Source organism: Phytophthora infestans, genomic scaffold, assembly GCF_000142945.1.
Source record: "Phytophthora infestans T30-4 supercont1.14 genomic scaffold, whole genome shotgun sequence".
NCBI lineage: Eukaryota > Oomycota > Peronosporomycetes > Peronosporales > Peronosporaceae > Phytophthora > Phytophthora infestans.
In genome coordinates, this window is record NW_003303745.1 from 874,022 (window position 1) to 890,865 (window position 16,844).

Here is a 16,844-nt window from a genome sequence, read left to right on the forward strand (position 1 = left end):
CGCCATTGACACAACGTGCAGGTGTATGAGATCTCATGTACCACATATTTACCGCCCTAGATACATGAAATGAGTTCAATATATTGGCAGGACTGTCGGACTGGTCATGTAAGCAGCACACGTCTTATCACTTTGTACGTGGCAACAGCTATTAAACAGGTTGTTGTTGTTGTTGTTGTTGTTAATGTTGACTCTTATTTGCCATGCTTCTACCAGATTCGGCAACGCAAGCCAGCGTCTGTTGGGAATAGCTTCAAGTGGGTACTTCAAAGTGGAGAGAGAAAATGAGGGAGGCTGACGTGTTATCGCTCGTGCGAAAGATCGAAGAGCCCGACTGAGTTGTTCTGGTCAAATCGGACCGCTTGGTTCTGCCGGCGGACGGTAATTAAATTCGTATTTAGCGCTGGACGGTCATTACAGGGACCGAAGACGGGTCAAGTTTAGCGTCGGCGGTCCGCACGTAGATACAGCCCGCTGGGTGCATGGGATGCTTGCATCCAAGACAGCAGACCTTCAAGATGAAGAAGATCAGGTACTCGGGGCTCTGAGTATGATATTACGAGAATATTTTTAAGAGCAGCGCGGAAGTTTTTTTCAGCGCGCTCGCATGACAAGCCTAGTGAATTATAACAGTAAGGCTAGTTACAGTGTAAAAGTATTAACGCCGAGGTTAGCGTTAGCATTGCACAGCCGGCACTACGCTGACATCAATTGCAGGACCCGGACTGGAGGCTAGGGATGGGGTGGCAGTTCTTAGACGACGTTCTGTTGTTATGGATAGAAGATTGTTGATAAAAACAATTAACTGTGTAATTACGACAGTAGTTGTTTCAGTAGATTCGTGAACTTTTAATAAGATTATGGACAGGACCGATTATTTGAAGTTGTATTTATTGATTAGGTATCATTTAACAAAAATCGATAATCACGTCGAGGCATGCCAAACTCGCGACAGCAATACGCCTCCAATTTGGATGGTATTGCCGCAGAGGTACTGACCTTTTCTGCGAGGGGGGCGATAAAAAGAGGGATTTCCATATTTCGGAGTTATCTATTGATTGATGGCTGAAGGCTTAGTACAGTAGTAGTCATATATATTTTTAAAAAGTGGATCCTAATAATATTCTAGCACTCACCTGAGCGACCATAAGGGAATCTTATTGCATATTCGATCCCCTATCAACCCCATTCGCATTGTAAAACTAGCGAGAGCATACCCAGTGCCCCCATACGCCGATTGTCTGGTCAAAGCAGCGATTGCGGGACAACTGGACGCTTTTCAGGACTGGATAGCTGAGGCAGACAAACCAAGCGCGATCGATGTGGCGAAAGCGTGGGACCTCACCAAGGTCAGGATTGTCATTGCGTGCAAAACAGCCAAAAGGAAGGCGCGTAGTCGCATCAAAAACACTCGTAAACAACGCCTTCGACGCCTGCATCGACAAGTCGAACGGGCGGAGCATGCACGGTACGGTGAAGTCAACCAAATAAGCGATCTCACGGACAGCCTCGAGATGCTTACATTACAGGACCGACTGAACGTCGGACGTAGGCAGCTCCTACGGCAAAAGATCTCAGCACTACAAACTGCGCGAACAAAATCGAAAATGCACAAGAGATTCCGAGATCATTCATGAACTGACGCACGCGTAAAGCCTTGTTCCGGCGCATTTCGACCAAATTCGCCAATAACGTCATTCCGACGCTAGTTCCCCCGAGCGCTGTACCTCAGCGTGGGGCCCAGGACAAAGAGGAGATTCTAGCTGATGCTTGGACCCCCATTTTTTGCAAGGAGGCACCTGGCGCAGACGGAATGAAAGCTCTCCTCTCGAGACTTGATGCCACCGCCGCTCGCGGCCATGCTGCAACAGCTTGATGACCCGATTACGGAGGCTGAGGTGGCTGCAGCGATAAGAGCGTGCAAACCTGGGAAGTCCTGTGGGCCGGACGGGCTGGGCAATGATTTTTACCGAGATCACGCGGCCGTGCTTAACCCCATTCTTACCACATTATACAACACGTGGTTCGCGAACGGTCACTTCCCGCAATCCTTCCTTGAAGCAGACATTTTCTGCCTCAAAAAGACCGGAGACCTGTCGAACCCTCTGAACTACCGCCCGCTGACACTACTCAACTCGGACAACAAGATTTTTACGCGGGTACTTGCAATTCGGACAAACATACATTTGCCCGAGCTGATCCACCCAAATCAGGCGGGTTTTGTACCTGGACACCAGATACACGATACGATTGATCTGCTCTCGGCGGCACGTCAAGCCGCAGCGACGGATGATACCCAACGAGAGGCAGTGGTGGCACTACTCGATTTTGAGAAGGCGTACGACTCGCTAGCACGTCTCTTCTTAGTCATGGTGCTGCAGTGGATGGGTTTCCCGCCCCGTTACGTTGCCGCCATCAGGTTCCTCCATCATGGTACAACAATCCGCTTCCTCGCCAACGGCCTACGGGCCCGAAGTATTCAGGTCACCAGTGGGATACGACAAGGATGCCCGTTGGCACCTCTCCTCTTCTTACTGGCACTGGAACCGCTCTATCGGCTCATTGACATGATGGCAGCCATCTCAGGGATCCGCTTGCATACTGCAACACGGTCCGTCATACTGAAAGCAGCAGGTTTCGCTGACGATACAGCAGTTGATTTGGGCTCACCCTCAGAAATACCTGTCATGCTCCGGATAACGGGGAACTACGGCGAAGTCAGTGGACTCTAAGGGAACCCGACGAAAACCCTGATCATATCATTACATCCAAATCGACTACTCTCAGGAGTGGGCACTGATAACCCAATTTCAGTACACTCTGCATCTAGATTCCATCGCTACTTGGGGGCGCAAATTGGAGGAACCGGGATCACGGACCTACACTTGGACCAAAACAGTGAAACAATTAGCGATCCGGCTGCGACTGGCGCAGCTCAAAACTCTTGCACCAGTCCAGAGAGCTATGATAGCAGCAGCGATCATCATGCCCAAGCTCCTATTCGTAGCCAGAAACACTTGGCCTACCACTGCATGGCTTATCGAACTACAAGCGCGCATCCTGAATTTGGTTTGGCACGGTTTATTTTTGGACACTGGAGTAAGCGGGAGTCATTGGATCAATCAAGATATTGCGGCCCTACCCCGGAAGAGGGCGGGCTAGCGGTACCTAATGTCAAAGCCGAGGTCTTAGCATTAGCCGCGACGGAGGTGACACGCTGGGCACTCACGAGCAACTGCACCATGCTCATCGCCGGAATTATACGTTTTAGCGGTACAACCGGCACTGGGGCATCTGAAACCTACGTGTCGTTAGGATTTTGGACATTTGGCATCTCGGGCCTACCATATCCAGATTCCCTATGGAAGGCAGGCCGCCAAATGCTTCATACGACAGGAGACGAGGAGATAGTGCCCCCGAATCGACGAACGATGAGGGACATGCAACAGCTACTTGACCGCGAACTGCCGAGCAACGTGACGGACTGGACCGACGGCATGTGTTTGGTGAGCATCGCAGCCTTCCACGGTCCCACATTAAGAGGATTGGAGGAGTGGTGTAGTAGCAGCAGAGGCACTGCCTGCCTGGAGTGGCTTCCGCACACGGAAGTCAGGGCACTAAAGCTTGAAGACTTCAATTCAAAACGGGTGGACATATCAGCGGTCGTGCCATTGCTGTCGACGGCGCTCACGAGCGTTGGAGACAATATTGTGTGCAAATTGGTTACGCGGACTCATATCGCGTTTCAAGCGAGGTGTGGCGGTGAGGCAGTGGGGCGAGTGTCGTCCGCGCGACGACATTAATTGATGGTTTTCATCGGTCTCCTCCTGGCTAACTTCCCCGAACTGCTACATTTGCGGGCCCATATCGATGACATGCGCCTTCAGTCCCCCACTAAAACCCACCCGTTCATCCTCGAGCCTCCTGTTCCCTCAAACGACAGACATGATCGGCTGATAACAAGCGGGGAAGCTTCGGTGGCGGACATTCCAGCGGACTCAGCAGCGGCGCTTCTCAAATCGGTCCACCAGGCCATTGGGGGGAGCAAAATCATCAAGGGAATCCACCCGCAACCTAGCATGGCACGCCTTGTTTGCCTATGGGCGGGGGGGGGGGCGTTATTCTCATGGACGAGCGCATTACAGAGCAAGACCGGCCAGGGCGGCCAGACTACGCGGCGCACAAGACTTACGGTTGCGTCACGAAGCGTGGGCTCGCCAATGGCCGACTATGGCTTCTGCGCTTGACCAATTCACTTGGAACGCGACGCGAAGGGTGTTAGGGCTCAACGTGTGGGGAGAGCAGCTACTATACCGGCTTAAAGCACGAGGGCTAAACCTGTTCGTCCGCAGTGAGAACAGGATTGCGTGCCCTCACTCGACCTGCGTCAATACGGAGGCGACTTTGGAACACGTTTTTTGGAGCTGCCCAGCAGCGCACAAACTCTGGACGCGCTTCACTCAAACATGGGTACAACTGGGTCTTGAGGCGGATAATAACGATCCAGCCACCGTTCTAAACCCCACGCTTGACATCATCCCTCCAGGAATATTCGAGCTCATCGAGCAGACGGTAACATGGCACTCACGCGAATTGAAAGACGAGATGATCAAGCATGCCCCCTTGCTGCGCAGCTGTATTGGCGCCTCGGCTTCATATCGGTTCTACAAGTTATCTGGAAGTGGAGGGGTGAATACATGGAGGCAGAACCCGTCACCTCAACGACACGATTTGAAGCGATCTTAACTGCCCGATTGCATTATAACTACCGCAACATCGAGGCACACTACAGCGAACATACGCCCAAGGCGGTTCGTAGGGCTGCGACGAGCGTGGTAAACGCACTGCTTACTCGCCACAACAACGCGAGCCATGCGGTGATCCCACGACATACAACGCATGTTTTACTATTCGACGGAGGGTCGCGAGGCAACCCAGGACCGGGAGGCAGTGGCTCGGTTATTCTACGACTTGAAACGGGGCCGACAGCGGTGACACCCATTTGGTGTGCCAGCATGGCGTTCGGCAGCGCTTCTACTACTACCAATGTCGGTGAATATCAGGGGCTCCTCGCCGAACTCAAGCACGCAGTCGGCGTCAAACTTCCACAGCTGCATGTAATTGGGGACAGCAAAATGATCATCAAGCAGATGCAAAGCAGACGTCCTCCATGGGCACCACATTTGCAGATACTTTACTGGAAATGCAGGAGGCTCGCTGATCTAAGCAGCGTCCGCATCACTTTCGAAGCCACAACAAGACGGCGGACGTACTCGCCAATCTGGCAATGGCCACGCACGCAAGCAGACAAGTAACAGCACCGGACACAGGCCCACTGCCGATCGGGGTGTGGAGCAACGCGTTAACACACGCAGCTAATGATGTCAGCGAATGGCAAACGCGATTTGCGGACGATGACCTTCAGGAAAACAGGACTAGTCATCCTAAAGTAGAGACCGAAGCACAAAAAGACTAGCAACGGAATGGGTGGTAGTCTCGAAAATTGATGATCATTAGGTCACTAAACAGAACACAATATACCTAACTTGAAATTAATAATATTCTAGTTTGACTTCATTATCGAGAATCCTTATAAAAGCGAGTCTAAATTTTTTGGGAGGTAACCAGTCTGGTGGAATCATATAGCAAGACGTATGAAAGGGTCTTGAGCTTCCCGGTGAATGACAGCGTTCGTGGCGACGCACGAGCTAAACTTATATTTATACTGAATTTACGGCCTCTTTTTATTACAAAATGACATAAGCGTACGACTTGTGTATTTCCTTCGGCGTCTCGAGATCAGCAAGCAGGTAAATTGAGGTTTTTTAAATTATACCCAGTAGACCCAATGACAAGTAGTTAATAGTATAAACATAACAATGAAAATGATACTACAATTAAATAAAGTACTAATTATGTTCATTTAGCGTTTTTATTATAATATTATAGTTTTATTAACACAAGTTTATAATAGTTTGTGAAAAAGGTAGTATGTATGAAAACTGTTCAATCAGGTGGAATTATGCGAAAGAGTGCCAGAGCTCCATAATGTCTAGAATCACTAATTTCAAACTAGGACAGCTAGCGCAGCAAAACCTCGCCCCCCCCCCCACCTACCAGATTGTCGTGGGGACATCTTGGAGGCAAACAATAGGGCGACCATAGGGTCCACAACGCACGTGGAGAAGAGCGACTCGGAGTGGCACTACGGTATATGACGAGGCATGTATCGGGACATCACTGAGCATCGGCTGACTCGACCACTCGACTTGATACACCGTTCGCAATTAGTCACGCATTATTCCTTAGTGTTGATAAAACACCGCAACTTCGAGGGCGTCAACATGCACACTTGTAGAGCCCTCGATGTCCCAGACACCTGCCTACTCTTGTTCTACACTTTATCGGTCTCTTACTCCGTCGAAATGACCAATATGGCCTTCCCGACGTTGCACATCACAGGTAGCTAGATTTAGATATTGCAGTTAGTAAAATCATTCAACAAATTAGTTCCCACAAAACCCATATTGCAGGTCTAACATCTGAAGGGCACCCCGAACTAACCCTAGCAAAAAAGTGTAAGCTCCTCTAAGGCGCTACAGTACAGATAAACCTGTCTAAGATGATCTCGTACATAGTGATATCCTGTCGTACTTGATAAGAAGTTATTCCACTTAACCCCCCAAAGCGACGGCCTGTATTATACACGTTTCGTAGGGAGGGCTTATCCTGTATAATACACGATAAAGGGTGCATGAATGATCTGCTAGTTTTTCACCTTGTTTTTGTATACGGTCATTTAAACGCTAAGCCACAGAGGGATAGGTATGTGAAGCCTGATCCCCATCCTTCCTGGTGCGGTTCGCGCAGGCGGTGCATTGCACAATTTTTCATAAAATAAAAATTTAGAGGAAACTCAGCGATATGTGGTTCACGCCAAATCAATATAAGAAACTGCAGGGATTTTCAACGCACTCATTTTGGCGCTCATTTCAGAAAACTCCCGCTCCCAGTCAGATGTCGGGTTTTCGGGCCCGGTGGAAGAAACTACGGCAAGAAGGCTGGTCTTCCAAGCCTCCTACAGGCCTCTCAAATGACCCCACCTATCTGAAGCCCGGTAAAAGCAGGACAGACATCCGCGGAATAGACTTCTTTGTAGGGGAGAAGGAGCTGATGTCGTATTTGGATCGACTAGACCTTGGTAAGTTGTTTATTCTAATGATGTATTGAAAACTTGAGCCTAACCGTTGACGCGTGTATAGATGAGCTTGCGAGGCAAAAGGAAGATGAACGACAGACCGACGACGCCACACACGCATCCTCGAGGCAAGACGATGGAGCCACTCCACCTGATGACGCTACTACACCTCCAACAGGTATATTTTACAACGCCTGTACATTACACCGTACCTGTCTAACACTATCGTGTATTATGCAGTTAGTACAGTGCGTGAAGAGCCACTCTCAACCACCCCAGTACGACAACAGACGCACCCCAGCTCTCCAATGCAATCTCACTCCAGTGCACAGCTAATTACTACTTCGCCGCATGAAGCTGACGACAATATCGATGCTTTTTTTCGTCAAGTCCAGACACACCCGGTACGTTTACTGTGCCATCCATACAATTCGAAGGTGTTGTAGCTAACTCTTTTCAACGTTGTATTTTTCCAGTTGTGCCAACCACTTCAAGGCGCCATCTGTATGAACTGTTTGGGTCTTCTGATGAGTCAGATGACTCTAACGACTCTCCGCAAAGCCCCACAAATGTGCAACAGTCCGCAGACGGCGATCGCGTGGACGCGGCATCGAACGCTGCGTTTTCCTGTTCGTCTTTATCTGTTAGGTTCAAACGTGTATGTACACGATATACAATTCTTTTGTATACATGATACACATAGATGATGATAATAACAACTATCATGTATATTTTTAACAGACGATCCTAACATTGTAACGCCCGGCGATGACAAGTATGTCTTTGCAAGTCTTGATTCGGACGAGGAGGGGGGAGGATTCTCTGTGTACGACGATGATGAAGAGCTGGAGCTCGCTGAGCCTGATCCCAGCATTGAAGATGAAGATGTCGTCCCACCTGAGCTTCCATTTGATGCGTCTCTACTTGAAGCAGTAGGTGGTGTTCACGAGATTGCACGTGGCAACCTCAAGGCTGATGTTTTAGCCGACATGAAGGAGAACGGGTGGTCTCCAGTACACAATCAGACGCCTTACCCATACATGGATGAACCCTACGACATGCGTTGCGATGATTGGGCAAATATTGACTATCCGGATCTATTTCGCGGTGAACATGGACCAACTGCTGCAGCGTTGAGCGCTGCTGAGACCCCAATTGGTGCATTTTTTCAGTTCGTCCCGCCGTACTTACTAGAAAGAAGTGCGGGTGCTAGTAACGACTACTTTATGGAGAACCTGGACGCGCGAGTGGAGAGTCTACACACCAAGCAGCTAGATAGGAAGCTGAAAAGGCCTGATTCCCATGTCTCACCTCCGGATATCATAAAGACTAAGCTGCTGAACACGAAGGACATTTCAGGACGAGAAATTGCTATTTTTCTTGGATTACTTATTGCAAGAACCAGCTCCCAACAAAGAGAGGTTTGATAACCATTGGAAGACTACAGATGAAGGTGCTATTCCTCGTGGCTGTTTTAACGCATTTATGACTAGAGATCGCTTCTATCATATCTCGCGGAATCTCCACTTTAGCAGCAATGCTGACGCAAGAGCGCATATCGATCGAGCTTGGAAACTCCGCCCGGTGATTGACGTGCTGCAAGAAACATTTCAGGCCAGTTTCATCCCACCTACAATAATGGCGTTTGACGAAGCGATGCTTCCGTGCACGTCTCCGTTCAACAAGATGAGAATCTTCATGAAGGACAAGCCCCATCGCTGGGGCACAAAGCTTTTTATGCTGTGCTGTTCCAAGTCTGCATACTGTATCAGGTAAGGAAAAGAGCGTGCCTTCGGGCACGCTCTTTTTTTATGGTTTCAAAGTTACCTTATCGTGTCTTCGGCGTGCTAAAACCTTTTGAACTATTGTGTATTTTACAGGTTTGAAGTCTATTGTGGAAAGCAACAAATGCAAGACAGTAGCACATCCAGTGATGGAAAATCGGGACCTGCCGCAGTCGTACGGACCTTACGTCAAGTCTTTGGCGTCAACGGACCAACTGAGCGACGTCTCATAGTCACCGACAGGTTTTACACCTCTGTCGTGCTGGCTATGCAGCTGCTGACCATGAACTTCTACAGTTTGGGCACAATAATGACGAACAGAAAGGGGCTGTGCAAAGCAATTCTACCAAAGAAGACTAAAACGGCAGGAAGGAATCAAAGAAGCGACCAGCACAGATCGTCAAAGGAACGTATGACGTAGCCACCCTCCAAAAGGTGCCATCGATCAAGGCCGTCCGTTGGTGGGATAATCAAGCGGTGTATCTGCTTGCTGCTGGAGGAAGTGCAGTACCAGACCGTATCGTAATCCAGTAGCTGGAGATCAGACAGAGTTGATGTGTCCACGGATCGTTAAAGACTATCAGACTTTCATGGGCGGAGTCGACGTTCACGACCAGTTACGTCTACAACGGCAAGTATTCATATCCTGTATATACACGTTGAAGTCATCGTTTTAACATGTATTGTACGTATTATTAGGTATTCACTGCAATTGGCTCGGCGCTACAAGAAGAACTACAAATCTCTCTTTCTGGGACTGATAGACATGGCTATCATCAATGCTTTCATCGTGCACAATTACCATCGCGCGGCAACCGGGAAGCCAAGGGTTTCCCACGTGACTTTTCTGAAGACGCTTCATCTACAGCTCTGTCAGTTGCTACCGGAAGATTGGGTGCAGCTTCTTCGCCACCGCGGGCATCACGCGACGCCAACGCGGGCACGACAAGCTCGAGCGGCGCACATGCCTGTACAGGCCGGCGAGTGGCGCTAAGGAAACTCCGATAAGACGAGAAAGCGTAGGCAGCGTGCGTGCAAGGTTTGTTCGGTGCTAAAAGGCGCTGCCACGTCTCGAGGGGGAAAACGACATTCTACTGTGCTGAATGTAAGCTGAAAACAACATCAAGACACGAGTTAGCCGCACGCGTATTCCTCTGCAACAAGGTGAAGCATTGCAGCAAAGGCGAACCTACTTCGTGCTGGGATATCTGGTGATCAAAGCTCTTCTCCATCACATCAGGAGTACCAGTTTGCATCTGCAAAAAAAAGTCAAAATTTAAACATTTTAGCGTTAAAACGCCGAAATGTAAACGCCATACTTACGTAACGGAGCGATTTATCAGGATACGTGCGGATCGTTGTCAGTTCTTTCCAAAGCGACGCACTGGCCGCTTCTATGGAGCACGACAACGGGGCACTGGAGACGATTTCCACTGTCAGGCCAAGTTGCGGATCGACTCGGTGCTGCATTTCGCATTTTAGAGTCGGCGTCTCCGTCTCGGTCTCGAATAAAGTCGCTGATTTCAGGTACATTTCCGAGACTTTTTTCGCCAACTGGGCCATGATGACAGAGCTGTTGTCGACGGCAGCTAGCGGACCTTGTGACGTCGGTGGCTTGGCATCCAAAAAGTCCATTCCCTGCGTATATAAAATATTGGGTTAGGCCAATGCAGACCGGTTTTAAACGTTTTTTTTACGTACCTGGAGCACTGATTTATTCATGACAACACCTCGCAACGCCTCGTCGACTCTTGCCTGGTTCGCTAGTAGCGTTCTGAGTTTCCTGTTGGTGTATTTGACGCTCTGTCGCCTCTGCAATTCGATCATGGTCAGTTCCATCCACTTACAGTCCGCCGTCTTCTTGAGCTGCGCGACATGAGCCGCAAGAGCTCCAACGCCCACTACGCGTGTGTGTTTCAGCTTTTCCACTTGTGCTTCGAGGCGCACGGCCTCCTCTCGCAGCTGCTGCATCTCTGCTTTCTTGCGGTGCAGCAGGCGCGTCGAATACCCCGCTGTATTCCTCGACCGACGCTTCCGATTCGGTTTTTACGGCTTTGAAGCTGGGGAGGTCGATGGCCAAGGTTAAACTCTGGCTATCAGACAGTGGGGATGCCGCGCTGTCACTCCCGCTTGTACTGCAGTTCGTACTGGGGCTTGCACTTCCCTCGCATGCATCGATGAAGGCCAAAGCTTCGGCTACAGTGGCCATATCCTCGGGCTCCAGCAACACGTCGGTCATCTTCATAGGGCGTGGGTGATGGGTTGTCGTTAGATGATGTGTCTTTACCGTAGCGCAATATGATTGGGTGGAATGTCTTACGCTAACGATCTGGATTGGTGGAAATGTTGATGATTTTGCAGGTCACATGATTGCGAGTTTACAAAAGTAGAGGAATAGATGGGTAGTTTCCCAAATACGATTTTTTTTTAAATATTTTCGGTGCGGCTACATGTACATGGTGTTTGTCAGCGACAAATAATCACTCATTTTGCTGTCGACTGCGACTGGTCCAACGGCCATTGATGTATTTTATTTACTACAGTAGTTGTAGTCAAACTAGCGCGTTCTGGCCCGCCATCAGCCTAAATGCCTCGCTAACCTGCAGCTGCTTGTCCATGATCCTTTTGAGAGTCCGGTTGAGCTCCTCCGCTTTTTGTCGCTCCGCATACTCGATTGCAGCCATTGCCTGCCAGTCGCAAGTTAGTGCATCTTTCTCTTCGCTCTCTCTCGGCAGCCCAGCTCGATTCTGAAGCCTTTCCGCGTACTCTTCGAGGTCATGGACGTGCTCTCGCAAGAATTGCAGCTCAGCTCGCTTGCGTCGTTGAAGTCCGGTCGATGAGCTCCAGCCCGTTCGTTTCCGTCTACGCTTCGGCTTCGTGGGCGGTGTGGTGGTCTCAGATGAGCAAGCGGTGCGGTCAGTAGTCGTAGGAGAGCTTTCTGTTGTGGGCGCTGGGAAATCGAGAGGTGGCAGCATTGCATGCTCGCACCAAGGGTCAGCAACGTCGATGCTGTCGGAGAAAACGTCGGGGCATACACAGCAGTCGATGAACTCGAAGAGCTCTTCCAACGACGCCATTTGCGCGTCTTCTTGCATCGCACTACTGATCTGGTCCGTCCTTGAGGCCGCGCTTTCTCAAATGAGAGTACACCGGTACACGAAAAACTACTGTATGACTGCAAGCACGTGCATCCTGCACGTTGGCAAAACCATCCGCCTACTGCCAGTAAACTACTGGTACCATGACCACGAATTCTCTACATGTACCTCACACTTTTATGCATTCGTGTTTTGCTCATCGGCCTCACGACGTGCCACAGTGGCGTACGGAGCCTCTAATACTCAGTACATGTACTAAGCAATGACAATCTGCCAGTAAGCCTCTCCTTACAAACTGGTGTAGGTACGGCATGGACCTTGCCGCGTTGCCCTATTTCGACTCGGATTTGCCTGCATGGAGTCCATGCGTCCACGATGGACGCAGTACAGTACTGCGCCCCGTTTTCGCGGGGGTGGACCATATAGGATTTGCAAATAAATCCGCTTTTAGCTTACAAACAAAAGTTCATTTGGACTCAGGATCATCACATCCGGAAGTTTATCAAAGGTCCAAGGGCGCGAAAACGGGGTGCAGTACTGTATAGTGTTACAGATGGCGTTTGTATGGCTGGTCGCTCCGTCCGCGTCTTCCTCGCGCCAATGTAGCTCTTTGTAAGCCATAACGTTTACTGCACCGCCTTTCGTTTTGGAAACAAAATTGATTCGTCCCAATTTAAGGAGTTGTGGGGAATGCTTACGAATGCCCTGATTACGATGGCAATTGACGACTACTAAAGGACTCAGCAACGGAATACTCGTTTATCATGATGTTTCAACAGATCGCAGACACTACGTAATCAGGAAACCAAATATAATATGATATTTTTGGTAATACTATAATAGTACTTTATCGATACTAAATAGCAATTAGAGTAGCTTAGTTTTTTCAAAAGTTAGCTAAATTTTTTAAGATTCGCTCATAGATTTAAAAAATATTAGATACTAGATGATTTTTTTTATTTTCCCACCTAAGTACGTTTCTTGCCACCTTACGAAAAGAACTCTTTCGGGCTCTAAAGCAGCTGCAGCCTAAAATCTGACGAGCATTTGTTCAAGTTTTTCACTGTGACACAGACAAAGCCGATCGAGATGGAAAACTGCAAACGGTTGCCGTTGTTTGAAGTCGATAGAGCGAGTTGTTCGAGTAATCTGCCGATAGTCGTCCAGATCGTGCGTCTCATGAACCTGCAGCCTGTGGTGCTATATTAATGCGCAGCAGTGCCAACACACCACACCAACCTTGCCGTCACTCTCACAATTGTCCCGGCCTCACTGCTGATTAGTAATACTGCAGCTAGTCGAACTTCACGACATTAGATTGGTGGATTAATACCGATTACCGAATCTTTGAGAAATACAAAATCGTTTTAACTAAAATTAAGTTGATCTTTAGTAATATCATTTTGTTTCACAGGAAAATATTAGGTAATATTTAATATATTAGCTGATCTACCAGGTGATATATTCACAATATTACCTTTACCGATTTTGGAGTTACCATTAACCCCTGTACGTAATACCAAGTACAGTACCGGTATCATTGCTCACCCAAAGCAATCATTTGTCAAAATACTATCCAGTACATTGCTTGCTGCGTTTGGCAACCTTTGGCAGACGTCGGCATGTTGCAGGCTGCAACTTGCAGCACATCCTCGGACTCCCTATCGTCGTATTGCCTACAAAAGGCAACTGCAGTACCGGTGCAAACAAGCTTATAGTCGCATCGATTAATTTACTTGTTCTTGTATTGTCTTCCGAGACCAGCACAAAATTGGGCCTAACCAACCCTCATGCAGGTGACTTGAACTTCGTTAAAGGTAAAAACGCTTGGGGTACATGATCAGTCCTTATTACATGATAATCGCACCCAGCTTCGAATTTGATTACCAAAGCAGCTCAAATTATGGGCGTTCGGCTTGTTTTAGTCACCTTATGAACTGGGAGTGGTGTCATATCGTACATGTATCTGCCTTCGTCACTATCCATTTGACTTCATAAGCTTTGCTAATGGTGTTACCTACACGTACAGGATTGTGTCGCAATGCATACTAAGCTTAGGGGGCGTATCAAAGGGAAGACAGAGGAGTTTATGGCAAGCCTAGTAAGGTATATGTTGGCGTGCCTACCACAGCTACAGCAGAAGGTCTCGTACTGCTCTTAAAACTAGCAATAACTATTTATTTATTATCTTGCTGGCTTTTGTACGTCCTTCCAGATTGATATCGATTCAGAATCGTGACACCTCTTCACAAACACTTGCCAGCGCTTAGTGTATATCTAACTGGTTGTTCGTGATCGCGTGAAGAGCACGATTTACGTCCTCCGATCGCAGACGCTCCTAAAACTCTACCGCCGCCATCTCTTTCCACTGTCTTCGAGTTGTCATCGTGAGGAAGGCAAAAGCCGGCACGGGAAGAACTTTAAGCTGCTGTAGATAGGTTTTCAAATTCATGCAGCTCCGCTCACTTGCGCCTCTGCAAATTAGTGGACAAACTCCATCCAACACGTTTCCTCCGGCGTTGTGGGGGCTTCTTCTGCATTATCGTGCCTGCTACAGGGTTCGACCTTTCTGCGTCCTGAATCGAGCGCTGCTCTTTGGTTTCGGCAACACACGTGAAGGTCCCATTTTCAACGGTCTCAGCAGACTCATTCGAGCAGTCGATAAAGGCAATGAGCTCCTCGAGAGTCGTCATTTTCTCTTCATCTTGTTCAAGCAAGTATCTCATCAGATTGCTGTGCTCGCACTGCATTTGAAAGGAAGAAAGGTTTAATAGCTCTCCGGTGGTCAGTGACCGCCACATCAGAAAAAGCGTCTTGCTGTAGAGGAGCAACGAAAGTTCATGATAATGCCACCAGAAATACCGACGAACAGTGCCAGTAAATACAGACTCCGCCCATAAATTGAAAAGGGTTGACCTAAAGGATATCAAGTAAGCATAGGCTATGGGTTATTGCAATCATTATACCACGTTTGTTCTGGCTGAAAATACTGAAAGTAGTAAAACCGCGTTTGCGAGGGTATAAGTTGTATGTGCATTTTAGTGTCTGGGCGGAGTCTGTAGTAATAACTTGTGGGAAAGGCTTCACTTTTACTAAATGCTGGTGCCAATGACTATCTACGGAGACAGTGCTACTGGAGAATCCCTGAGAAATTCGAAGTAGCGACGTGGAGCAGGGTTTGCAACACCTTCTGTACGACGTAAGCCCCTCGTGTCAGACGCGAGCTTGTGCTGCCTTCAACATGTTGCTCCCTAAGCTAGCGCTCGTTGTCATGAGCCTGGTCGACTATAAGATTCAGAAGCAGCTGGAGGGCCTCGGATGTGCACGAAAAGCTCGCTCGACGCCGAATACTCGCTCCGTGAAGAATAAAGGTGCAGTTTTCATCCATGATACCGGCCCGTCGACCTTTCTTCCGCCTTAAAGTTTATGGACCAGCAGCATGATGCACTTTTCGTAATCCACTGATCCACATGCAGAATAAACAGTATAATTATGCTGTTATTTATTAAAATAAAGAGATAAACTCTTCTTTCTAATACAGCCCGTGTTTGAAACGAACGAAATATTTCAAATCTAAAAATTAATTTAAAAACACAAGTCTTAAAGGTCCCTCCTGTGACCCTTGAAAAAAAGCTGGTGCCAATGAAATTGTGTAACAGCGTGCCGATACGTACCGACTACCAGCTTTAATTTTGATTACAGATGACTGTTTTTCGATCATCACATTGTATCAAGTTTTAAGTTATACAGTATTATCTAGAGATGCTTACAAAAAGCTAGTCTACTACTTAACCCCCCCAAAGCGAGCGGATTCCGTTGCGCCTATTTACCGAAACCCCATACACGTTATGGATAGTGGGTTACAATAGTAAGACCCAGCTATATTTTATCGTGTTTTTAACAGAGTCGGTACAGCGCCCCACCCCTAGGGTCTTCATTTCTCGATATCGTGTATCAGGTATACTAACATGTCTGCACTGTACGCGATAACGCTGATATCGTGTCCTGAGTGAACAAAGACAACACAACATTTGTACAAAAACACATCTAGCGGGGAGTGACGGGTCATATTTTTGTCGATATTTAGAGAAGGATTCCACATGGCGATCTGCACAAAAAAACATATATTCAAATCAAGTTATTTTTGAAACCGGAACATGTGCTCTGACGACGATCTCACTAGATGCCGTCATCGTTAATGTGTGGCCGCCATCCCGAACGACCCTGAGAGGAAACACTTCCGATTTCAGCTCTAGACTGCGACTCCGAGTCGCTGGCATCAGAGCCACCGTCACTTGCAGCGCGTGCGGGCTTCCGGGCTCGAATTTTGCGCTTGCGTCCTGATTGAGGGATCATAGTCCCATTTTTCCAGTATTTATTGGATTCTACGAGGACACGGAGGGGCGACGCCTTTAAATGGGCTGCAGTATATGAGGCAGCTCAAGGAATCAGACCGCGTCGTACTGGCGCGAGCGTACAGTATGTTATTGCCCACTGACGGTTTGCAGCTCTGTGCCAACGCGTGGACGATCTTCTCTCGCTCCAAGTTAAACTCCACAGAGGCGTCGGAGCTGCGAGCTTTCGTGCAGCTTTACATGAAGATACAGCCGGGCCTTGCAGCGCGTCCGGAGGATATTGCTTATCTGAGAGATGTTGCTTTCGAGACGTGGAGTATGAAGATGCGTGGTCATGCGCAGTATTTACAGGAGGTGCTGGTCGAAGCTGCGTCGGATGCCCCAACGGGGACATCACAGCTACTGCTGT

At 48.5% G+C, this 16,844-nt stretch overlaps 2 protein-coding genes across 2 annotated transcripts; both read right to left on the reverse strand.

Moving 5' to 3' along the window:
• Window positions 1–9,862: 9,862 nt before the first annotated feature.
• On the reverse strand, window positions 9,863–11,227 carry PITG_09158 (uncharacterized protein; the record flags this gene model as incomplete). Its single annotated transcript, XM_002903427.1, has 4 exons — window positions 9,863–9,972; window positions 10,368–10,620; window positions 10,684–10,883; window positions 10,930–11,227. 4 exons carry the CDS (start codon window positions 11,225–11,227, stop codon window positions 9,863–9,865), a joined length of 861 nt encoding a protein of 286 aa, XP_002903473.1.
• Window positions 11,228–11,534: 307 nt separating this feature from the next.
• PITG_09159 (uncharacterized protein) lies at window positions 11,535–12,077 on the reverse strand (the record flags this gene model as incomplete). The annotated part of the gene is made up of 2 exons (XM_002903428.1): window positions 11,535–11,876; window positions 11,985–12,077. The coding sequence occupies 2 exons, from the start codon at window positions 12,075–12,077 to the stop codon at window positions 11,535–11,537; spliced, it is 435 nt and encodes a 144-aa protein (XP_002903474.1).
• Between the last annotated feature and the right edge of the window lie 4,767 nt (window positions 12,078–16,844).